The 26,621-nt window shown below is 34.4% G+C and overlaps 1 protein-coding gene across 1 annotated transcript in view; it reads left to right on the forward strand.

Moving 5' to 3' along the window:
* The window catches only part of ACVR2A (activin A receptor type 2A), an 85,305-nt gene that overhangs the window by 37,644 nt on the left and 21,040 nt on the right, over positions 1–26,621 (forward strand). The window contains exons 2-4 of the mRNA XM_041739758.1: positions 13,051–13,258; positions 16,666–16,775; positions 16,977–17,131. Coding sequence (XP_041595692.1) covers positions 13,051–13,258; positions 16,666–16,775; positions 16,977–17,131 — 473 coding nt within the window. The remainder of the gene's footprint in view (positions 1–13,050; positions 13,259–16,665; positions 16,776–16,976; positions 17,132–26,621) is intronic.

The following is a 26,621-nucleotide window of genomic DNA, read 5'->3' on the forward strand; positions in this document are numbered from 1 at the left end:
AACATTATAATGGGTGGCTTTAGTTAGTTAGCAGTTTAGTAATCAAGTGCAGGTAGTGTCTTTTATTGAACTATCCCTTTTTAGATTATCTTCTGTGTTTAGAGAAGTATTTAAGAAATGAGGTCCTTTAAAAGTTTTGTTAATAGCAGTGGCCGGGGCAGCGGTTTAGCATCTGCCTTCAGCCCAGGGCGTGACCTCAGGGTCCGAGGATCGAGTCCCACATCAGGGCTCAGGCTCCCTGCCTGGAGCCTGCTTCTCCCTCTGCCCCCCCCCTCTCTGTCTCTCATGAATAAATAAATGAAATCTTTAAAAAAAAAAAGTTTTGTTAATAAAGAAGCACAGCTTTTGGTATAATTAAGTGAACAAAAAATGAGAAATTGTTAGGTATATATTTAAAGAGGGCTGCTTGCTTCTTTTATAAAAGGAACTTCTACCATTACAAACTTGGTTATCTATTTGGGGCTCTAAAACTTTATTTATGTAGAGACTTCTTAAGGAAAAGGATTGAGAAATTAGTATTTTTCTTCAAATCTGGGTCTTTTTTTAAAAGATTTTATTTAGAGAGAGTGCACGCACATGTAAGCAGGAGGAGTAGCAGAGGCAGGGGGGAGGGGGGAGAGAGAGGGAGAGAGAGAGAGAGAGAGAGAGAGAATGAACCTTAGGCAGACTCCATGTTCAGCATGGAGCCCTACCCCGTGCTCAGTCTGACAACCCGGAGATCACAACCTGAGCTGAAAATCAAGAGTAGGATGCTTAACTGACAGGAGCCACCCAGGTGCCCCTTGGTCTTCATTAATTATAGACAACAAACTGATGGTTACTGGAGGGGAGGTGGATGGGGCCATGGGGGAAATAGATGATGGGGATTAAAGAGTAAGTTTGTGATGAGCACTAGGTGATGTTTGAAATTGTTGAACCATTACATGGTACACCTGAAACTAAAAATCTACTGGAATTAAAATTTTAAAAAATAATATTAAAAATCTCTTCGTCCTTACAAAATAAATATATATTTATCTTTGAACTACCTATATGGGAAAAATTAGTCACTTATGAGTTAACAATGTTGTAATACATTTTTGGTGGTTATCTTAGTAATTTGTCAGGAATTAATGTTAGGAATTAATGTTAGGAGTCCTTAAGTAACCAGTGGTGGTTAAATGTTGACTTACAAGTAGTTTTACTCTCCTTATTACACACCCGTACACATTTTGTATCTGGTGTCATAACATACAACATTTAGATTTTTAGTTTATTCCATAGTAGTTGTGTTTCTAGTTTATATTACTTGAGCTAGATGGACAGAATCTTGTAATATTTTGTCAGACTAATAGTAAGTACTAAGTACAGAGTATAAACAGGTAAGGGAAAAAAAATTCTGGGAAGAATGCCAGAAAGTGTTTGTGTTTTCCTTTAGAAATGATTGGTAAGTAAGGAGGTGCTTAAGTTAAAAAAAAATTAAATAAATTAAAAAAAAAGATTGATAAGGCCTAAAATGTTTTCATTACCATCCACAAATTTTATTTGAAAATGTATTCTCGGGACGTCTGGGTGGCTCAGCGATTTGGTGCCCGCCTTCGGTCCAGGGTGTGATCCTGGAGACCCTGGATCGAATCCCACATCGGGCTCCCTGCATGGAGCCTGCTTCTCCCTCTGCCTGTGTCTCTGCCTCTCTCTCTCTCTCTCTCCTTCTCTCTCTCTCTGTCTCTCATGAATAAATAAAATCTTTAAGAAAAAAAAATTGAAAATGTATTCTCCTTCCTCATATTTCTAACTTGTTTATCAGAAGGCTTTTGGCACATTATGGATTTATTTTTCTTCCTAATACTTAAAAACAACCCAAGGCAACCAAATAGGGAAAGTGACTTGTCTTCAGTGGTGTGTATTACTGTAGAAAAGAAAGGATACTGGACGACCTATGATGTGTTTATAGTTGTACAGAAACATTATTTAAATGAGTTTCTTGAAAAGGGACAGATTACATAACACACAATAGTAGTAAATAAGAATTTTAGATTATGTTCTTTTCTAATACTAGGAATCTTGGTTATAAATATGAAAAAAAGCTATTGGTGATTTTTAAAATAAGGTTAGTTAGGTTGATTCTATATCCATTGTTATTCAGTGTCAAAGTTTGTTTCTAGTCAGCATTCTTTTCCTTTAATAGAATTGTATTGCTAGTTAAAACTACACTAATAAGTATTGCTAATTTTCTTCATTTGCTGGTTTTAAAATGCCAGGTATTACTTTGATGAAAACTTTTGTAATAAGGTGGTTTTTTTTTTTTTTTTTTTTTTTTCAGTTTCTCACCCTTGATACTACCGGCTCTCAGGTGATATTTCACATTACTTGTATAGCAGCTGAAATTACCCATTTTTAGTCTTTTTGCATCAGACAGAGTTTGATGATTTACTAAAAAGAAGGCCACACCTCCCAAGTAAATAGAGCACTAAAATTTAATTTTCATAGTGTGTTCTCAGTGTAATTCAGATGTGTAGGTTGTTTTTAGTAGGAACTATTCTGTATGTGTGCTTCCTTAATCTGTTTTAGGAGTTGTGTTCTGATTTTGAGAATTTACCTTTTATATTTTACTATTCTAAATTTATGCTGAGTTTTGGCTTTTATATAATTTCCGAAATAGCCCATTAATTCTGGTGGGAGTACTGGTCTCTAGCCGCAGTCACTGCGATCTCCCCTGCCCTCGCAAGATGAACATCTAATATCAGAAATCTGTTTTACACAGTGCAGGTAATACTTGTATCTACTTGTATTTGTTTTGATGTAATTCATATTTCAAATGAGTGCCAGAAAACTGGATAGAACTATTTTAGTCTTGCATCCTGGGCATTTATAGATATCCCACACATTTTGTGGCTGTAGACAAAAACACTTTGCTGTTGGGCCTCATCTTTGAAGATATCTTACTTATCCCTGAAAATATGTATCTTTCACGACAGTAGGAATAAATATCAGGAGGAGAGTTAGCAACAAAGAGAAACAAAGGGTAGATAGTGTGGAAGCCAGCTTTGTTTGTCAGATGATACGAGATAAACATTTAGAAACCGCCAACCATCTAAACCCCAAAGACTTTTATAAACCAAATCACTTTTATCCCTTATTTTATTACACTAAGAGGGACCAAATAAGGGACTGTAGAAACCAAAAACTTGATCTCTGTTTTCTAATTTGCCAATCCTTTTGATACTTGTGGTTGTCTGGTAAGTATGTGATAGTATAGAACCTTGGTTTTTATTAGTGTTTAGTGTGGCTTTTACTGAGTTTCTTTCTATTCTAACACACTTTAATACTCATTGTATTCAGATTAATCTTTAAAATATCATTTCAGTTCTTAAGCTCTGATGTATTGCAAACCTGCCTTGATTATATTCAACATCAAATGACATGGAATGCACATGTCTAATAAGAGCAGTCTTGTCAAATACTCTGATTATTCACATTCCTGTTGATGTGGTCATTATCTTCCCTGCCTCTGTTTGCCATAGTTTTGTCTCTCCTTAATAGTTTGCTTTAGTTCCACTTCCTCATAGAGCCTTTCTTTTTTTCTTTTCTGTGTGAATTGATTGGTTTTGTGTATACCTGTTAAATTCCTATACTGTGCTGGGCTCTGGTAATTCAAAAGTGGTAACAGGGCTTATTCTAGAAGCTCATAGTCTAATAGAGGTCTAGGTTTACAACTCTAATTTCTGCAGCATTTATCTGTAGCCCTTATCTTGGTGTGTTAATTTATGGTATAAGCATATGGTCAAATTTTTTTAATCTGTAAATGCTCAATATAAGCATAGTTTTCTCTGAAAGATTATTCCTCAGGAAAAGAGTAATTTTATATTTGAATCCTTACAAAGTTTTCCATATTTTGAGGCTCTTTAAATTCTATTTTGAATGAAAATGTAATGTTTGGAAAAGGCAGACAAACTTGAAATGATGCCAGTCAGTGCCAGATTGAATGTTTATGTCAGTTTCCTAAGGGAATAGGTAGAAGGGGATAAAGAGTTTAAGTGAATAAATTATTCTTGGGGGTGGTGGTGGTACTAGTTTACTATCATTTATTGTAAACAATTTACAAAGGCTGTAAAAAAAAAAACTTGAAAAGCTCACTTTTTAAAGCAATACTGTCAGTAGTTACTTTATGAAGAGCACGAAATATACCTATGGAACAGTGAAAAAATTACTCTTAATATTATGTGAATGGATATTATTGGCTTGGAAAAACATTTCCAGGGATAGTATTCTATATGACTTTGAAGCAACTTAAATGTAAGTGAAACTGATTCATGTTTTGATACTTTTCGATGACTCAAAAAGAAAGTAGTGACACTTGTTGAGAATTGCATGTGAAACTTGAACAGAATTGTTTTGTAAAATTTTTGTGTTTTATGATTTTAAAATATTCATAAAACTAAATTCATTAAAATAAGTATACACTGGACTACTTCATATGAATATACAAAGGTTTGTATATTTTAAGTTGGTCAAAATTTTAAAAATACCTTATGGGGAAATCGGGAAATCCTTCAAATTGAGGATTGTATGATATTCATTCAAGTTGCAAGTTTCTGGGCAGTTGGATGATTACCTAGCATAGTGAGAAACTATTAAATAATAACTGTTGAACTAATAAAATGCTGTATACATTTACTTATTTTAGGGTTTCTTATAATACACCATGAAGGAGTGTACTTATACTAGAATTTCCGTTACTTATGTAAAATCATTCTTTTGTTTAATGCTTTTGATACTATTTTATTTTTTAAAATTTATACTATAAAATGTTTTGGATTAAAAGCATCATTCCGTTTTATCTGCCTGCTGCTATTGATTCTCTTTGGATGCATATTCTATCCCTAGAGTGGCAGGAAGCAGTGCCATGTGAGAGAGAAACAAGAAGTGCTTATCAAGTTTTATTTATTATTTTTGAAACTTCATTAACCCTTCCTAAAAGACTAAATTGTTTGTAGGAGGAACAGGTTTAGAGAAGACATTCAATTGCATGCCTGTTAATATTGTATTCTCAATGACTTATTGATAGTTTCAGACATCATTGGAAAACTTTCTCAGAAGAGAGCCTCATATTTGTAAGATAGCCAAACAACTTTCCTTTCTGTTTAATGTTGGTTACATATATAGGAACATCATGATAGGGTGATGCAGGTCACAGACCTCTGAAAAACGTCATCTTAATCAGAAAACAAATTAATGCAATTCTTAATTGCTAAAGATATTTTAATTCCAGCTGTTTGAAGCTGAGAAGCAGCAGTAGTTGGTGTTTTGTTTTGTTATTTAGTTGTTACATTGCTTTTTTACATGTTATCATTCATTAAGTACGATTTATATTTGGAAGGATAGTTTTAGACCCACTGACATTCAGACATGTAAAAGAATGTGTGTAGGCAATTGGTCAAAAACAGTCAATAAATGTAAAAGAATACATTTTATGTTGCATTGCAAGTGTGTACATTTTGAGGGCAGGAGGACTTCTGATTAGAAATTCTAGGATTATTGCATCTATCTACCTTGAGAAAACCTGAAAATTGTCACATGTGAGATTTAGCCTAGGAGGTTTTTTTTTTGCAAGACTTGGGCTTTCAGGAACTATTAAAACGATGATAGATAGCAGAGGGGAGGGCTTATTTAAGAAATATTTGCTTGAACCATGTGCCATTGCTCTAGCGCTATTTATCGAAAAGGCTTTTTCTTCTCCATAGAGTTGCTTTTGTTCATTTTTCCAAAATTAGTCATATTTGTATAGATCTCTTTCTGGGTTTTTTGTGTTTATTGATATTTGTGTCTGTCCCTCCTCTATTACCACATGGTCATATTTACTGCAGCTTTATGGTAAGGCTTAAGATCAGTAAGCATGAATTCTCCTACTTTTTTCTTTTTCAAAAATGTTTAGAATAAGTTCATTTATGTCTATAAAGACGTTTGATTAAATTTTAATATGAATTGGATTAAATCTATACATTATCATGGTATATCTCTCCACATGTTCAAGTCTTCTTTTTTTTTCTTTCATTAATATTTTATAATTTTTATCATGCAGATTTTGTACCTTTTGTCTGATTATATCTTAGGTATTTTATAATCATAGGAGCAATTGTAATTGGTACTACCTTTTAAAAAATATTATATTCATTTATGTATTTACTTATTTGAGAAAGCACATACTTGGGAGCATGCACAGATGCATGCAAGTGCGGGGAGGGTCAGAGGGGGAAGAAGAAGAAAAGGAAGAGAAACTCAAGCCGACTCAGCACCAACTGGGAGCCTGATGCAGTACTTGATCTCAGAATCTTAAGATCATGGCCTGAGCCCAAATCAAGAGCTAGATGCTTAACTGTGAGCCACCCAGGTGCCCCACGGGTATTATATTTTAAATTTTATTTCTACTTGTTCCTTGTTAGTTTATAGGAATGCAGTTTTTGTGTATTGATCTTATATCCTGTGGCCTTAATTGAACTCATTCTAACATTTTGTTTGAAGATTCCTTGGGATTCTCTCCAGAGACAGTCATGTCATCTGCAGATAGGAATAGTCATATATATTTTTTCCAATTGGTATGCCTTTAATTCCTTTTTCTTGCCTTATTGCAGTAGCTAGAATTTCCAGTACAGTGTTAAGAGTAGTGGGAGTAGACGTCATTGCCTCATTTTTTTCTTAGGAAGATGCATTCAGTCTTTTGCCATTAAATATGATGTTAGCAGCCAGTGTTTTGTAGGTGCTCTTTGTGAGTTTGAGGAAGTTCGCCTCTCTTCCTGGTGTACTGGATAGACTATATTATTTTTATTTTTTAGCTTCTTGATTTGGCAGATTGCACTGATTCATTTTTGAATATTTAACCAACCTTATGAACTTGAAATAAATCCTACTTGGTGTGGGTTTTTATTTTATTTTTTTAAAAAACTTTATTCAGAGAGACAGAGAGAGAGAGAGAGAGAGAGGCAGAGACACAGGCAGAGGGAGAAGCAGGCTCCAGGCAGAGAGCCTGACATGCGACTCAATCCAGGGTCTCCAGGATCATGCCCTGGGCTGCAGGCGGCGCTAAACCGCTGCGCCACCAGGGCTGCCCTGGTGTGGGTTTTTAAAAATCTTTTTAAACATGCTGTTGCATTCGGTTTGTATAAATTTTTCTGAGGACTTTAACATCTAAATAAGAGATACGGGTCTATATTTTGCTTTTTGTGCTCTTTGTTTTTGTAATTATGAGGTGGCCTCATAAAATCAGTTGTGAAGTAGGCCTGTCTTTTCTGTTTCTGGAAGAGATTATGTAAAATTAGTGTTGGGGCATTATGTTAATATTTACTGCTTTTAAAAAATAAAACCCCAATTATCCTCAAACAGTTACTTTAGGTGAAACCTGCTTTTTCATCATAGGAGGGGTATTTTAGATTTAAATATGACTTTTGCTGGCTATTTTATAGTTAAATGTTCTACCAAATTTCAGATCCAGTGTGTTGCCTTTTTTTTTTTTTTTTAAATGGTAGGAAAAAATGGTACAGTCATTAAAGCATAAAGTAGTACTTTGGAAATAGAATTATTATCTAAATTAACTCTGATACTGGATTCTGTGATTAGGCTCATTGATTTACTATAACTAGGCTGAATGTGAATTATGAAATGATGGAATTATCCATAATAATTACGAAGTTATTATGGAAATTGAATCAGTTGTGGCAACAGGGTAATGAAAGTTTTGGTAATTTACTCAAGGCCACAGTTTGTGAATGAAATTCTAAATTCATGTCACAATCTGTTAAGCCAGTGGTACTTAACTAGGGAGGAACATTAGATCACCAGTGGGTCTTTGTCAGTAAGACAAAGAAAGCAAGTGTGCACACGTGCACACACACACACACACACACACACACACTTTCTTGGGTATATACCCCTCCTGTCATAGAGTTTTCAGTTATTCCCAGGGCTACAAATGGACTCAAACAGGAATTTGAGAAAACAGAGGATTCTGTTGTAATGATTTGTTAAGAACCATGAATACCTTTTATGTCTGTTTATTTCTTTTGAAAATAGCATGAACTTTTTTTTTTTTTAGTATGAACTATTTTGAATTACTTTGATAGAATAAACCTATGGGTAGAAGCTTTAAGTTTCAAAAAATTTTAAATTGGAAGTTGCCGCTAAAAATTAGTGCGTGTAAGCAACTTTTGCCTTTTTTTTTTTTTTTTAGAATTGCACCTTTAAAGTCACAATGCAAGCTTAAGAACATAAAATGTATGTGTAATTGACTTTATTTTTATAATTATCATGTTGTTGTATTTAGTGTTGAGTTGGAAAAATGATGAGATAGAGACAGATTACAGGATCAGCTTGAAGAGGAGGTGATGAGATTGTCACAGTTTTCCGTATAAGCAGTCTTGTATCTCTGGAAAATATCAATCAAATGGTAATCTAAATCTAGAAAACCATCCTGAAATCTTGTTTGCCTTTACAAATTAAGTAAAAAAATTATTTTTTAAAATGAAAAAATGGTCATTTGTTTATCTTTTCTCTAGAACAGAGATGGCAGATACTAAGTCGAAGACCCTTTTACTTCAGAATCCTTATTACTCCGGGCAGCTACTATTAACTGATTGGAATTGACACCAAAGATGAAACTTACTTGGCATTTCTGCTCTAGGCATTATTTTATTTTTATCAGTTTTATTTCATTTAAATGGTGTTATGGTGTCCTATCCTTCAATGGCATCTTCTTTGAAGTTAAAAGTAATTAATACTAATTACATGAGTGGTAATTTACAGAGGATTTGTCCCCAACAAAACAAATCAAACAAAAGGCAGGTTAGCTAGACTGTTGGAATTAGGAAATTGTTTTAAAAGATAGCTGACCACACAGCCTGTGAGCCAAATTAGGCTGTAAACTAAGAGTGATTTTTGTATTTTTAAATGGTTGAAAACAAGAATAGTGTTTTTTGACATGTAAAAATTGCACAAATTTCATTTTTAGTGTCTATAAATAAAGTTCTATTGGAATATAACCATGCTCATTCATATAATGTCCTATGGATGCTTATGTGCTGTAAGCGCAGAATGGAGAGGAGTTGTGACAGAGACCCGTTGGTCTGCAAAACTGAAAATATTTACCGTCTGGCCCTCTACAGAAAAAGTTTGCCATACCTTGTTTTAGATAATAATGTGACAGTGAATGATTGCTTTTGGGTTTAGTAGAGGAGGAAACTTACTTTGCTGGTATTTTCAACAGGTTTCTGAAAAGGAATAACTTAGAAAATAGTTTTTATACACATAAATAGTAGAAGCACCTTTGTTTTTTTTATAGAATACAAAGAACATGGAGTTAGCAGCCTTAGGTTATAATATGTCTGCTCGTGCTATTATTTCTTTTTCTATTTTTTTATTTTTTTAAAATTTTTATTTTATTTTATTTTATTTATTTATGATAGGCACACAGTGAGAGAGAGAGAGAGAGGCAGAGACATAGGCAGAGGGAGAAGCAGGCTCCATGCACCGGGAGCCTGACGTGGGATTCGATCCCAAGTCTCCAGGATCGTGCCCTGGGCCAAAGGCAGGCGCCAAACCGCTGCGCCACCCAGGGATCCCCTCGTGCTATTATTTCTTCCATAGTTGAGAGAAGTCCGTTGCACTAATATTGCTACAGATTTTAGCAGCTTATAATTCCATCTGTGTACTAGCACATTATACAGCAGCAGCAAGTTCTCTCACTTTTTGGTCTCAACTTTTTAAAGACTATAAATTTAGAATACCAGAGTCTTTTTTTTTTTTTTTAAATAGGGGTTATATCTATCATCATCACATTAGAAATTGATACAATTTTGAAATATTTATTTAAAAGTAGCAATAATCCATTGTATGTTCACCAAAGAACATTTTTATGAAGAATATTTTCCACAACAAAAAAATGTGAAATTTTTACAAATCTCCTTAATTGTTTTAGTGGAAGACAACTAGATTGTTGTATCTCTCCATTAAGTCTGCCGTGGTATGTTCTTTTGATATGAAGGAAATCTGGCCTTACACAGATGTATAGTTAGAAAAATGAGTATTTTTAGAAATTGTGGATGTTTTTCTTTGATATAATACCTAAACGCAACAAGTGGTAGAGTTTTTGCTTTTTTTCCTCAAGTCAGGTTTATTGAAGTATAATTTACGTAGAATAAAATGTATTTTTTTAATAATACAATTCTGTCAGTTTGGATTAACCCATAAATTATATAACCTCTAGCCAGTCATCATGTAGAATATTTTGTCACTCTTTTGTAATCAGCCCTCTTCCCTCAGTCCCAGCTTCTGGCAACATCTGATTGGATTTCTGTCTACATAGTTTTGCCTTTTCCAGAATATTGTATAAATGGAATCACATAATACATAGCATAATGTGTTTGCAATTCACCTGTGTTGCTACAGCTATCACTAGTTCATTTCTTTTTATTGTATGGATGTTTGTTGATCCATTTACCAGTATTGGATATGGAGTTGTTTCCAGTTTTGGGTTGATTGTAAATAAAGCCATTCTAAGCATTCATGTACAGTTTTTGCATGAACATATGTTTTTCATTTCTTAGGTAAATGCCCAGGCATGCTATTGTTGGGTAGTATGGTAGGTGTATATATGTTTAACTATAAGAAGCTGTCGAACTGGCTTTACAAAGTGGGTGGACCATTTTACATTCCAACCACCAATGTGTGAAAGTCCCAATTGCTCTACATATTTATCAGCATTTGAGATTGTTTTTGTTTTAGACATCTTAATCAATATTATAATTAGTTTGTTTGCATTTCTGTAATGATTAATGATACTGGGACTCTTTCCATGTAGTATTTTCCATTCATATCTTTTCAGCAAAGCGTGTTATTTTGAATCTTTTGCCCATTTTTTAAAGAAATTTAGTGGCTTTAAAAAATGACTTTTGGGATCCCTGGGTAGCTCAGCGGTTTAGCGACTGCCTTTGGCCCAGGCAGGGCTTGATCCTGGAGTCCCGGGATTGAGTCCCACATCAGGCTCCCTGCATGGAGCCTGCTTTTCCCTCTGCTTGTGTCTCTGCCCCTCTCTCTCTCTCTCTCTCTCTCTCTCTCTCATGATTAAGTAATTAAGTAATCATTTATAATTTTTAATAAAATCTTAAAAAAATAAAAAATAAAAACAATGACTTTTATGAGTAATGAGAAGTAATGACTTGTGAGAAGTTTTTCTGTATACTGAATATCAGCTTTTTTTAGATATATAATTTGCCAGGTATTTTCTCCTAGACTGTGACTTTTTTTCCTTTAGCTTTCAAAGAGAAGTGTTAATTTTTTTCTAAAGATTTTATTTATTCATTTGCGAGAAAAAGAGAAGCACAAACAGAGGAAGGGGCAGAGGGAGAGGGAGAAGCAGACTCCCCACCGGGCAGGGAGGCTGACATGGGGCTCAATCCCAGGGTCCTGGGATCATAACCTGAGCCGAAGGCGCATGCTTAACCAATGAACCACCCAGGCACCCTGAGAAGTTTTCATTTTAATGAAATGCAGCTTATCAGTTCTTTTTTTGTACTTCATGTCTTAAGAAATCTTTCATAATTTAGGGTCATAAAGATTTTTCATATTTTTTTCTACAAGTTTTATACTTGGAAGGTTTTAGTTTAGGTATTTGATTATAGTTAGTTTTTATAAATGGTGTAAGATACGAGTTGAAGTTTGTCTTGTTGTGGTTTTTGCATGAGACGTCCAATTATTCCAGCATCAGTTGTTGAAATGACTATGTTTTCTCTATCAAAATGTGTTGGCACCTTTGCTGTTGTGTCAGTTGAATATTATGTGTGGGTCTATTTCTGGGTCCTCTGTTGCGTCCCATTGAAGCATATGTCTTTTCGCTAAGACCACACTGTCTTGATTGCTGAAGCTTTATAGTGAATCTTGAAAACCACTAGTATGCATTCTCCTTTGTATATCTTTTTCAGAATTATTTTGGGTATTCCACTACCTTGTTTTTCCATATATGGTAAGAGATAGTTTTTTAAAAGCTAATTTTACAGTGCAGAATCTGAAACCATTAATGAATATTTTGACCTCTGTAACATTAAAATCTGTGAGACTATCTTAAACATCAAATGGCTTTTTTTAAACTTACAAATGCTTTTATAACACCATACATAATTCAATTAGAGAATATGGTTTTCTGAATTATGTAGACTTACTATTGACACATTTCATTATTCAGTATTTAAAAGTTACACGTATCACTATCACCACTGATCTCATGAGAGAATTCTTCTTCTTTTTTTTTTTAATGAGAGCGTGCTCACGCATGCATGTCTGAGTAGGGGTAGGGGAGGGGCAGAGATGGGGTGGGAAGAGAGAATCTTAAGCAGACTCTGTGTACAGGGCAGAGCCCAAAGCAGGGCTTGATTTCATGTCTCTGAAAAATGACTTGACTAGAAATCAAGAGTTGGATGTTTAACCAGCTGAGCCACCCAGGCAGTGGGAAAGTGTCAGGCTAACGGTGGTGACACAAAATTTTCACACTTCTTTTTTTGCTTGAAGGATCAAATTTATCATTGACATTGTTTAATGTTAGTTGTTTTTCTGGAGGGTTAGTTGGTTCATTTTTGAGAACTTTTGTGTGTCAGATACCCAAGTCTGAATAACCACTACTGGGTTAATTACCAGCTCAGTCATGCAAAGGCTTTTTCTTGAGGCGACCATTGTGCTTCATTGTGCAGCAGAAGTGCTTTTGCTTAGCTCCTATGTTGTCACCTTGGAAAAGAAATCTTTCCAGGGTCAAGATTTAATTAAATTAACAATTTTACAGCTTTTCATCAAGGACATTCTTAAATAAAACTTTTTTTTTCAGAGAAATCTTGTGATACATTTGGTCACTTTCTGTTGTTCTGTGTATTATACTTCGAGTACAGAGATTGATGTGGAAACCTAAACCCAGTGTTACACAGTGGGAGACCGTAAGTCACTGACATTTTAGGAATATCTGAGGTTGGTATATGGTGAGACAATCTCTTAAGAGCCAATACGGTTATATTAAGTTGTTGTTTTATTGTCTTATAGGTGCTATACTTGGTAGATCAGAAACTCAGGAGTGTATTTTCTATAATGCTAATTGGGAGAGAGATAGAACCAATCGAACTGGTGTTGAACCCTGTTATGGTGACAAAGATAAAAGGCGACATTGTTTTGCTACCTGGAAGAATATTTCTGGTTCCATTGAAATAGTGAAGCAAGGTTGTTGGCTGGATGATATCAACTGTTATGACAGGTAAGGAAACATTTTATTGTTTTATGAGAATGTTGAATAACCACCCCCCCCCCCACACACACACACGTGCTCCCTTTTTAAAGGGGGAAAGATCAATGCATGTATTTTCACTTAAATGTTTCTTTTTTAATATGGGATTATGAAGGCCGTTATAACATGCTCTAATGACAAGATACGTGTTTTAAAGTAATAAAATATGGCATTTTTATGTTTTATCTTTGATATACTTTGAATAATCTACCAAGTAGTGAGAACTATAGATACGACCATTTTTTCCCTTCTGTTATTGGAATGATAAACTTTTTAAATGTCAATTTTAAAGAAAAAGGATCTCTAAAATTGCTTTAAACGACAGTGTATCTGTTGAAAATCTATCCTCTGTCCTCAAAAAAAGTAAAGCTTAATCATAGTATTTAATTTCCTTTTAGTTTCCCTCTTTATGTATCTGGAAGAAATTGATCTTCCTGCATTTTTTCCTTTTTTTTTCTTGCAAAGTAGGCCTTTGTTCTTTACCCCCGAGAGACATTTTAACTTGACGTTCAGAATTACATCAGTACTAACAGAGTCCTCGTAGAAAGCTACATTTTATTTAAAAGATTTTGCTTAAATTGTTTTATTCTGTACTGGAAGTAAGCTACAGTAGAGATGTTGTTGACTACCTGTGATCTTTCTATAAGGAATCCTATAGATAATGGGCGATCATTTAAATTGCCTGGGCCCCCGGATTTCCACTGTGGGTGGGTACTGATGACTGGCAGAGGCTGCAGAGTCCTAGAGAAACAGACATTTTGGAGCCAGAAAATACTGATACACTCATGGAACCCTAGATAGTTGGCCTATCCACTTTCAAGAGGCTCAATTGATAATCATGAACGTGTGGTTGATTAGCCACATGTGATTTTTTAAAAAGATTTTATTTATTTATTTGAGAGAGATTGCAGAAAGAGACAGAGTGTGCATGAGCGAGCATAGGAGTGATTGGGAGTTGCAGCGGGAGAGGGAGAAGCAGACTCAGAGCAGGGAGCCTGACGTGGGGCTTGATCCCAGGACCCAGGACCAATCACCACCTGAGCCCAAGGCAGATGCTTAACTGACTGAGCCACCCAGGCACTCCAGCCATATGTCATTAATAGCAAAATTGTTGAATAAGCCCATGAAAATGGAATTATCTTAATTTTTCATGAGAAATTAAAATCTTACACACACACACACACACACACACACACACACACACACACACGGTATTGTAGTATTTAGGGTATACTTCTAAATCTGTGGATTTTCCAGGGATTATTTCTCTGTAATTACACATTTTAGCTGCATTTCTGATTCTTGGCCTCTCATTAATAGAGGTGATCATCAAGTGATATTTGCTTTTATGAAAGGTAAGTAGGGCCACTAGGAAAATAGGATAGAGGTTCCTCAAAAAATAAAACTACCCTATGATCCAGCAATTCCACTTTTGGGAATTTATCTGGAGGAAATGAAAATATTAACTTGTAAAAAGATACATACATCCATATGGTTATTGCAACATTATTTATAATAGTCAAGATTGGAAGCAACCTGAGTGTAAATTGATGGATAAATAAAATGTGGTGTGTACACACACACAAACACATACACACATAGAGGATGTTATGCTAAGTGAAATTAATTAATTGTATAGAGAAAGGCGCAAATACAATATGATCTCACCTAATGTGTAGTGTATATTGTATGTTTAAAAGTTGATAAGACAGTAGATTTTTCTTCTGTCTTTTTTTGTTTGTTTTGTTTTGTTTTTTTAGAGAGAGGAGGTTGGGGAGGGGCAGTGAGAGAGAGAGAGAGAGAGAGAGAGAGAGAGAGGAGTTTGATTTTATGACCCTGAGATTTCAGCTGAAATTCAGTCATATGCCTAACTGAGCCACCCAGGTGGTTTGATGAGAGAGTAGATCTTGAAAGTTCTCATCACAAGAAAAAGAATTTTTAACTATGTGTGATGTTGGACATTATATTATTGTGGTGATCATTTCACTATATGTATAAATATGAAACCATTTATGTTGTATACTGGAAACTAATGTAGTGCTATGTCAGTTTTATCTCCAAAAAAGTGGGGAAAATATTTTTTCCAAATTATCTTTTATTAATTAGTTGAAACCAGAGATCCTTGTTCTTTTTGTAGTAAAAACTACTGTTCGTCTCACCTGATAGTTAAGAGAAGGAAAAAGAAAAAGAAAAGATTCAAGAAATACCAAGTATGGAGAAAAGACAATGATACAAAGAATGAAATTGGATAGGGAAAAGTACTTTTTTGAGTTAATTTGGCTGAGTAATCATTTTCCCCTCCTATAATTTGAGGCATGATTCTAAATGTTAAGATTTTAAACATATATTTTTTATAACTTAAGATTTAGCTTTCAGTTGTCTTTTACTTTCTATTAAATAGAATTGGTGTAGATTTAATTTTAATGTTTGATTTTGTTAAAACAGGCTTCTCCCTGAAATTTCTTAAGCTTTCCATTTTAAATTCAACCTTATTATTCTAACAGCCATCACAAAAGTTTGCAGTTTGTAGAATATGTCTTTAAATTTACCTGATGTTTATTAGCATATTTAAAGGTTTGTTGTTGTTATCTGTTTGTTTTCAAACAGGTATGCCTATTTATTGGCTGATTAGGGTTTGTTCTAGTGGCTGAATCCCTATCTCCTCAGCTCCCCAGTCAACCTCATATCAGTTTTTGAGTTATTAGGTTCTATATCTTGTTACATATTGTTTTCTACTTGTTGGTTATCTTACCCTTGCTCATTGTGTTTAGGGAATTTAAATCTACTCCAAAAAATGATACTGTTAATTCCCAAACCTAGCTTGGGTCTGTGATGTTGAGATAGGTCCTGCCATGAAAGGAACTTAGGTCATTTTGTGTGTGTGTATATTTATATATAAACATATATGTATATATGGGTATTGGTGTATACACATACACATAGTTTTATTTATAGTGTTCAGCATTTTAATTAATGCAATGGGAAAGCTCTATGTCCTGTAAGAGAAAGCACTCGTAAGCCAAATTTCTTCATTGGCTCTATGTTCCTTTTTACACTTTTCTAATAATTAAAGAAACATAGTTGCCTTAGATTGATGATTTAAAACCAGATTAAGGTCATAGCAGTGGCCTCAAGAAGCTAGTGTCATTGCTGTAAAAGCAGCTGGTTTTTGTTTTTAAGTGAGATTTAGTAAAAGGATTACTGGAATGTTTTTTGGCTTTTAAGAATTGATCATTGGATATTAAGAAAAATCTTTTAAGTTGACCATGAATGACTTTTCTATTATTTTATCTCTGAGAAGAATTTTAGAAAAATACCCACTGTAGATTCAGTTTAATGTTGATTTTTTTAATGATTTCTCCTCTGTTTGTTTATAGGACTGATTGTATAGAAAAAAAAGACAGCCCTGAAGTGTATTTTTGTTGCTGTGAGGGCAATATGTGTAATGAAAGGTTTTCTTATTTTCCGGAGATGGAAGTCACACAGCGTAAGTTCACAGGGAAAATACATAGATCTCTTCAACTAGTACACTGAAAGCAAAACATATTTTGTGTTGATGGAATAATTTACTCCTACCTTCTCCTACTCTTGTTTTTCTCCTAAAATTTGATGCTATAAATCAATAAATACTTATTGTGGATTTTTGTAGACCAAATCTGAATTGTTTTTTTCCTTCCATTTTCCACAGCTACTTCGAACCCAGTTACACCTAAGCCACCCTATTACAACATATTGCTCTATTCCTTGGTGCCACTTATGTTGATTGCGGGGATTGTTATTTGTGCATTTTGGGTGTATAGGCATCATAAGATGGCCTACCCTCCTGTACTTGTTCCAACTCAAGTAAGTTGTCTTGTACCTTGTGCTGTTTTAAGTTGTATATTTTACAGAACTATTACTGTGGTGAAACCCACTGGGTTGCTATAAATCATTTTCTTTTGGTGTTACTTTTTGAATGCTTATTGTTATGGCAACTATAGCTAATTTTCCAAACTTAGTAATTTGTTGTGTCCTAAACTTTTCTCACTTTGGAGCTGAGGTAAAGTAGAACAAAGGGTATTCTGTTCTTTGGACAGTTTCACTGTCATTGTAATACTTTCAAGTGTGAGATTTACCCAGCTTTGTTTCTTGAGAAGTAATTGATGGATAAGTGATATCATAACCTTTCCTTTCTATTCTTTCTTCCATTCCTTAATTTTTTTTTTGCCTTTTTCAAGACTACTTGCCAAAATATCCTTTTAACCATAAGGAGAGTTTTAGTAAGGTGATCCAGAAAGTGTGGAAAAGGAGGTTTCACAAAGGCATCAGGAAGCTATATACAAAAAAATGTTTCTGGGAAGAGGAGCAGATGAGCAATGCTTTTCATCATTTATTAGTAGTAGTTCAAGTGTTTTTGTTGTTATTGTTTTTATTTGCAGCATATCAAGTGTGTACTGAAAACTAAAAAGCTTTTTTTTTAATACTAAAAATTTTTTCAGTGCCCTCAATGCTCCCTCTCCTGACCCCTAATCTACCTTAAACTATAGATATGGTGGGTAATCAGATTAAATTCATGAAATTTTCCTCTTTCTCTATCACGTAGACAGTTGGTACTGGTACATGGTTTACAAGTTCTTTTAATATAAGTAGTTAATATTCTGCAGACTCAGGAAGTGTGAAAATTGTAGTTATACTTGTTTGCGACATCTTCAAACTCTAGTTTTAACTGTGTTTCTTTTAACTCTTAAAATCAGATTACCTTGGCCTTTTGGATCTGTGGTTTAACTTTGTTACTCTAATACTAGGATTAATGGTTAAAACTTGGTAGAAGAATGGTAAAGTCCTATAATTTAATGACCAAAACAACTTCTTCTCTGTAAGCTTTATTTACATAACATACTACTTTCTCAGTACTTGGCAGCAATCTGTTAGCATTAGGTTATTGATCCACATAATCTTTGTAAGATGTATACATGGAGAAATAAACCCAAAGGTAAAATACCTTATTCAGTAAATTAGGTAAACACTGTTTTGTGCAGCTGAAATATTTTAACTTTTAAACCTTAGTAACCAACTTGTGGATTTATTAAAAATTATCTCTGAAAGTATTTTAAAATAAAAATTTCGCTGCCTAATAAACAGATGTAGCTTATTCCAGATGGCCATAGGATCCACTTTATCTGCCTTTGGTGGTAACTATTTTTTGATTTCTATTTTTCTTTTTCTATTTCTATTTTTCTATTTCTATTTTTCTTTCTTCTAGAAAGAGTGTTTAGTACTTAGTGTCTGAATTTACCCTAGATTTGTGATATAATAGAAGAAAACTAGAAACTGAATTGAAAAATAATTTAAGTTTTTTAACGGAACTTTAAAAATAAAAATGTATTCTTATAGATAACATTGATATTTATATAATATTGGCACAAAGTTACGGTTGGACTTTTTAAGAAAGGGCTCAGTATCCTATACATGAGGCCACTTTACTTAGAAATGCTAATTAATTTAAGGGGTTAGACTTTTAAAATGGAAAGATGCAGTTATTGTTTTTAAGTAACCGAGAACCAGGAGTCTCCAATGAATATCCATTTCTGGATTTTAGATTATTTGTTACCAGGTTAGTATTATTGTACACATTTATTTAGCATTTGGATTGCTCTGTGGTGACTTTGCATACACTACATGAATTACTGAAAACTGAGAACTAGATTTAAGATTTTGTGATGGAATGATCTGGAATGGTCAAGCTTTTGTTAGGCAAAATAAACTGTGGAAGAGGGATTGTCATCAGTTTGGAAATTTCATTTATGTCATCTCTCACTGTGTCTCAAAAGTATAGTGTCATGCCTTAAGTATCATTTTTAGTGAGAGGTTCTACAACACTGATTAGTGGCCATTTTGTTAAAAATGCTCAAGTTTTATCTCCAGTTTCAAAATAATTATTGATAATAATTATTGAAAACAACAGCAAGGATTTATTGAACTCTTACAGTGTACTAGGGCACTGCTAAGTTACACATATGCATAAATACTTAAGTTTTATATAAGAATATGTAAAAACATAAAATACATAATTTTTTCTCATGATTTCTAAATTGTGACTGATATATAAGGCTCATCTTTGGAGTTTGTTAAAAAATACAAACTCCAGGGCCACAGCCCTGTAAGTATGGAGTGGGGCCTAAGATGATATGTTTCTAATAAGTTTCCAAGGTGATTGTGAACAGCCAGGTGTGAAAAGCACTCATTTGATTTTACCTCACAGGGTTTATGTAATTTTAATTTCAATTTTATAGATAAAGAAATTGAGACATAGCAAGACTCACAAGTGTCAGAGCTGGAATCTGAACCAAGGACTGGCAGTAAAGCTTTACTCTTCTTACTGCTTATGCTATTCTTCTTCTTCTCCCCCCCCCCCCCCCCCCCCCGCAAAAGCTGGTGTCTCTGGTGCTTTAGATAATTCAGTAAATATCTCTGCCATTTCAAAAGCATTGTATAGGCTAATTTATTTTCCTACTTCGGTTGTTGAATAGTTTGACTACTAAAATGAGTAATAATACCACACTGTTTCACATAAGACAAAAAGGAAAAGTCATGGATATATACAAGAGCATATTCAAGTGTTTTCCATTAAAACATTCTTTAGCACATTTTAGAATAAAGTTTGTTAGCATGATTGGGTTGTAGGTAAGGATTCCTGTGTTTCTGAGTTGATACTCAAGACTTTTACGAGGAATAGGAGTGAGGAGTGAGGGAGACACACGTTCGAAGTCTTAAGGTCTTGATTTCTGTATTTCACTCCATATTCATGTCCCCATGTTCAAAGCTGAATTCCAAGGCTACTTAAGAAAAGATCATATATTCTTGTGGATTTCTGAAACATTTTTCCTCCAATTCTTCAAACACTTAGTGACGTGAAATTTTTCATTCCTTTTCTTGGGGAAACTTTTCTTTAAAGCTTTGGCTAAAGGCTGAAGGCTGGTTTGTGAATGAACTGGTCTGTTGTATGGCATTAGTCTCATTGTGGTAACATCTTATTGACAAGTCATGCCTACAATAAGAACTGTACTTGAAGAGAATTTATAGTGAATCTCATGGAGCAAGCTGAAGTTATATATACTGTGATCATTCATTGGTCTGATCTCAGTCTTTTTTCTCATTGGCATCCTGGAGGACATGAGATATCCATATATATCTTCTTACTAAGCTAGTTCTGACAGCTAAATTGTGGGATTCTTTATTTCTAAGACACCAAGTTAGAATTTCTTCTAGTCTTGTATTTTATTGTGAAGAAATGATCTGGAGATCTACATGATATAAAATCTGGTCTTATGGTTCTTAGTAACCAGTAAAAAATATTAATTCTCAAATCTAGCATAGTTAGAGTCATGGAGAAAGTCATTTTGCTGTTTTTATTTTTATTTGAAGCCTTGTTTCTTTCTTTATAACCTGTAATTATTATGTTTCTAATACATGTTTCTAACTATTATGTTTCTGACACTGTCTTCCCCATCACTCTGGATGAAAGCCTGGGAGACAACTACTACCTCTTTAGGCCCTGTCATTTACTAAGTCCCATTCATTTTTTTTTTTTTTTTTGTCCTTCTTGATTAGGAGACTAATGTCATCCTTCTTGTAATTCAGGACATTATTACATCTGAGGCTGAGATTATTTCTGTAATCTCATAGCTGGTCTTCTTTCTCTCCATCTATATTATCGCTGTAAAATAGCATTTTACATGTCTGATTATCTTCCTTCTGTTTTTAAAACTATTTGAGGGCTTTCATTGATCCATGGCAAAGAATACAAAGTTGAGAGTATGACATGGGAGCCTTCTGTACTTCCATGCATTTACTTTTTTTATTCTTTCCTCTCACTACACCCTAAGCCGTCCATTATATTCATCTAGAATGGTATTAGTAATGTACTGCCCTTGAAATAATTGAGAAAATAGTGCTGCAATCAGTTTCCGTCTCGTGTGATTCAGGTGAATAACCCCAATTGAGAGAGGCTCTAGTCATTTGTGTACATGTTCCAGTCTCCCACTTGACTGTAAGCCCCTTGAAGACCAGCTGTGTGTTGTAATCATACTGGATTCACCCGGTGTTTGTGTGTAGAACCGTTTGGTAAGTGATGAATTGCTGAATTTGACTTTGTTGCATTTAGAGTTATACTGAGATGATAATTGTAGCATGCCCAGGGATTCATTTAATAAAAAGCTTGATGGCTTAGTTTTAAGATAAATCTTGAGGCCATATTTCTTTAGGGTAAAATAAGTTGAAGTATTCAGGCTTTTGTAAGACGATGCCAGTATTCAGTTCTTTCTGGAATCACAAGCTTGAAGCATCTTTTAAATTTGCATCCCCTAGGTCCTTTTCTTTTATCTGTGCTGAAACTGGCTTTTCACACGTAGGAATTTGCTCTTTTAACCCACAGTGAGTAAACTGAACACAAACTGGTTTTTCTAGTGCCGGTGAGTCAAGAATATGAGGGAATGGATGCATCGACTCTGATTAAGAAGTCTTACCGTGGTTAGAGTTAATGTGGTTTCAATAAAAGTGTTTGCATCGCTCTCAAAAACATATGAGAGCTGAAGTTTCCTGTTAATAAATTAGATCTATATTTGTGCTGATGAAAAACACTTGATAAGAAAGTGGATTTTAGAGCCTAGAAATTACCTACCTTTAAAAAGGTATGAAATCAACTTCCTGTTCATTTTTAAAGGCTATATAAGTAGCACTATAGTATTGCAACTGTAATGCTTGCTTAAAGACATCAGTCTCTTCAGTTATTTACATCGTGACATTTTGTCTAGATTTTGGTCTGATAAAGAGTAAAGGTTTTCAGATGTTTGGGATACTGATTGGGGTATACAAAATAATACTGCTGACCTTAATATTAAAGTAAATAACAGGTTGTCCTTTCATGCTATGTCAGATTACGGTCCACCGAGAAACCGAGCCATCTGTGAAAATGCTGTGTAGGATTTCCTGTTGAACATGAGTCTGTGTATGTACCCATTTAAAATTAATAAGCTACCGAAAGGGTAGCGTAGCATCATTCAGCCAAGTCAGTTTAGGAAAGGGTACTGCTTACTTATTGGCGGAGGATGCAGGAGAAATTTACTAAAATTGAATGAGTATTAATATGCTAATATTAAGTTATACTTGCAAAATGAGTATCATACCCAGAGAAGCACATCTTGAAATAGGTTGACTCACTTTCTCTTTCCTTTAAATTTTTTTCTTTTTAAGAATTAATTCCAAACACTTGCCTGTTAAAATAAGACAAATTATACAGAAGGAAGTGTGCAAAAGAAAGGAGATAGAGCCATTTGTTCTTCCTTTTTTTTTTTTTCCTTTATCACTTTCCTGAGATAATCAATTTTAACAGGTTGGAATGTATCCTTTGACACCTTTTTCTGATCTCATTTGTTTGAATATATGCTTTTTTCCCCTTTTATAAACTATAGAATGTTATTTCACAATTGGTTTCTTTTAATTTAACAGTATACTGTGGATAGCTTTTCAGCTCAATTCTTTTCAATCTCATTCTGATTAAATGATGTGTTCTTAAGTGAAATTTACTGTAGCTTTAATGTATGCTCATGAAATATCAAAACTTGATGTTTTATTAGCCTAGAGTTGGTGTTAGTTAGGTTTCTGCTAAGACCTGGAACCCACATTTCACGAATATTTTTAACTGTCTTATTTTAGCATGTTTAAAGTATGGTGATATAATGCTCTTGTCTTGGCATTGGGCTTTTTTTTTTTTTTTTTTGTAGATGCCAAAGAAATAGTCCAGAGCTACTACAAAAGTCTGTTTCACCTTTATGTGTGATTATTTTTGTTGCAACTTCTACTACAACTTTATGTATACTTCTAAACTGATTTTGGGGAGAAGTGTCATAAATTATTTGTAGACTTGCAGCTTTACTAAAAAAATTACTCTTAGGCGTATGAGCTGTTTTACTTAACAAATGCATGAACGGGCTCACTTGGAGATACACTGAAATTCCATATCCAAAAGCAAAAAGGAAAGAAAGGGGAGAAGGAAAAAAAAGATTAAAAGCTTTATCCAAAGCCTAAAACAAGTTTAGCTATATATTAAAGTTAACAATGAAAGCACTTACTTAAAGATGACTTCCACTGAATTTTTAAAACTTTGAGTTCAGTTTTCCTTTGGACTGTAGAGGGTCCCATCTTCCAGTTTTCAAATAGGGCTGATGCATATAGACCAGAGTACATAATTTCTCCTCTCTCTTGTCGAGTGAGGTGGAAGCTAGGAAGAAGTGACTTTGCTTTTCTCTTAATTTTTTATTTCCTGGACCTCATTGTAGATCTCTTCTTCCTTCATTCCTAGCTACTTCATCATTGTAAAATCTTCTGTCAATTGAGATAATAAAATGAAAAAGCCCATTTGTTAGTGAAAGCTGTTTGTATCACATAGGCTAGCGGGTGTTCCAGTTTGTTTTGTTTTAGCTTAACCACTCACCTAATGCTTGGGTGGCTGCTGTGTGCCAGGCATCATGCTGATGTATAGTGATAAGCAGCAGAGGGACAGTCCTTGCTGGCTGTTTTGAAGCCCATACTTCATATGTAGATAAAAAATGGGTTAGTGGTTGGTTGGTCATTTGACTTTGCAGCTTAGAGATGAAAGGTAAAGAAAGAGGGGAGTTGCTTCAACAATTTTGGTCAAAGGAGGAGGAGAGGAGAAATGCCTGACTCCAGTTTGGAGTGACTGGGAGCCACATGTGAGGTGCCTACCTAATGTTAAGTGTTCAAGATATGTTAGCTGTTATTGCTGATAGAATAACAACTTCAAAATTGTACTCAAAAGGTATATTTATGGAGGCCATTGTAGATATATATATTTATATGTTGAGACTTTGAAATTAGTTCAATAAAAGATTGCATTTTGGGTACTCTGTCAAGGATTGCAACGAGCACTTTATACCGATTAAACTTTCAACACCCCATGATATAGGTTCTGTTTTATTAAGTCCATTTTGTAGATAAGAAAATCAAGGCACAGATACATGAAGTGTCTTGGCCTAGTATCAGTCTGCTGAGAGGTAAAGTCTGGGCATTTAGACCCAGGGATGATTATTCACTGAAGTAATTTTAATAGAATGGTTTATTTTAGTAAATATTAGTGGGAGGGGGGCGTAAAAAACTACTTTAAAGTAGGATAAAGAGGGATCAGAGTATGTAAATTACATTGCAGGAAGTTTTTATTGTAATAATATATAACCTTGTTGATAACCATCTCACTACATCACAATTTATATAATGTATGGCATAATCCTTTTCCTTTTTTTCAGCCTTACATGCAGAATACAAATGCTAAAATAAATAAAAATAAAATTTCTTCTGTCCTCGGTAATAAACCTTATGCTTCTAAGCAGTGGCCAGAAGAATGCATATCCCTCACATCTTGTTCTGACTTTTAAACCCCATTGCTAGCTACCCTGAGAAGCAGCCTTCTTCTTAAGCAACTTTTTCAGAATCCTATTTCATCCACCTCGGTCTGTCTTTGCTTTGCTTTCAGGAGTTAGAGGAGAGAAACAGTAGGTAGTAGGAGTTGGTATATCACAATGGAACTTGGAAGATCTAATTGGATAGAATGATGGCTGTGCATTTGGCAGTATCAATATTATTGAATTTGTTAATGTATAATGTCTTGCTTTCCCTAGCTCAGAAGCATTTGTTCTGATACACACACTATATTATTTCTTTATAGATTCTATTTCAGTCTGCCTGGCAATAGTCTTTTTTTAAAATTAGCAATTGTGAAATTTCTTAAAGCATGAGATAATTAGATGACTAAGATGAGGCAAATTCAGAATTTGTCAGTTTTCAAATACTTTGGGTGAGTGGGGGGTGGTCCTTAATTCTTCTTGATAGTCCAAAGAAACTATTTAGTGAGTTAACAAAAAATACGTACATATATATAAATCTTAGTATGGTTTAAATATTAAATAAGGGAAAATTAATAATATATGTCATATATGTTTGTTTGTTTATAGTATATAAATGAACTAAAATCCGTATTTCCTGTTCTGTACGTCTAACTGCCTACTGAATATCGGCACTTGGATGTCTCCAAGCATGTAACAACCTGTGGTAATGATCTCTCTGAGCCTGGTTCTCAGTTAAATAGAATGAGTACAGCATTTGGTGGCACAAGTCAGAAATTTAGGATGTAACCCAGTACCATTTTTCTACCTAATCTGTCTCCCTCAAGTACTTACCTCATTTTTCAGTGGTCCTCTCCTTGGGAAAATCCTCTTATTTATCATGCCAGTGGAAGTCCAGGTTCACCTTACAGGTACCTGCTCAAGGGACTGAATTCCTTTTTAGTGCTCTTATTTTATCATCGTGCATTCAGTTAGCATGGGGTCTTTGATACATCTTCTTTCCCCCACCCGGGGTAGTCAGTGCCTGGCACAACTAGGCGTTCAGGAAAGATTTGATGAGGGAATGGAGAAGTCCTATTCATTCTTTTCTGATGTTTGGCAGTATAGTTAAATTTCTTTACTCCTTAAGGAATAAGCAGCAAGTCTCTTTCTCATCCGGCAGCCTAATTTCTTGACATTAATGTGCTGATTTGGTTTTCACTGTTATCTCCAGTTACAGTGCATGATACTCAAGTTTCATTTTCCATGTTGTGAATTGATGGTTTTATTTGGTTACTTTTTATCCATGTATTTCAGTGATTTAATTTTTTTGAATTCTGTTTTGACTCTTGTTTTGTAACATACTTTACACATTGAGGCCTGTTCTTGGTGTCTCTTGTTTAGCTTGATCATTCTCTGACTTAATCTGATGTTCATTTATTGAGAAGTATATTGAGCAAAAATACACTTTTTGGTAAGATGCATGGATAGCACCTCCTTGAATAGTGTGATTATAGTGGCAGGTTTATCTCCAAAGTACCTGTAATGAAAACAAAACCTGAGAGATACTAGGGCTTGGGAAGCTGAAGTCTGGTTATTCATTTGGCATGTATTTCTTTCAAGGGATGAATTTTACTCTGGAGTACTGATAAGATGTTTTGATAGTAGGATTAGCTAAGCCTTTTAGATGAATTCTAAATAATCCTGAATCATTATCGCAGGAGAAAATCAAGAAGGAAGCAAAACTAGTTAAGCTACTGGTACAGATAAATGAGTTGTCAAATCTTTTTTTGTCAGTGCTATTCTCTGTATAAATATTGTAGAAATATTGGAAAGGGCACATAAATACTCAGTTATTGGAGAGATTTGAAGCCTCCTTTTACACTGGTGACCATATTTCTTTTACTTTTAAATTTAGGCCCTTAACTATTTTAGGATGACTGGGAAAATGAAAATCT

The sequence above is a fragment of the Vulpes lagopus genome, chromosome 24 (genome assembly GCF_018345385.1).
Source record: "Vulpes lagopus strain Blue_001 chromosome 24, ASM1834538v1, whole genome shotgun sequence".
In the NCBI taxonomy this organism is placed as follows: Eukaryota; Metazoa; Chordata; class Mammalia; order Carnivora; family Canidae; genus Vulpes; species Vulpes lagopus.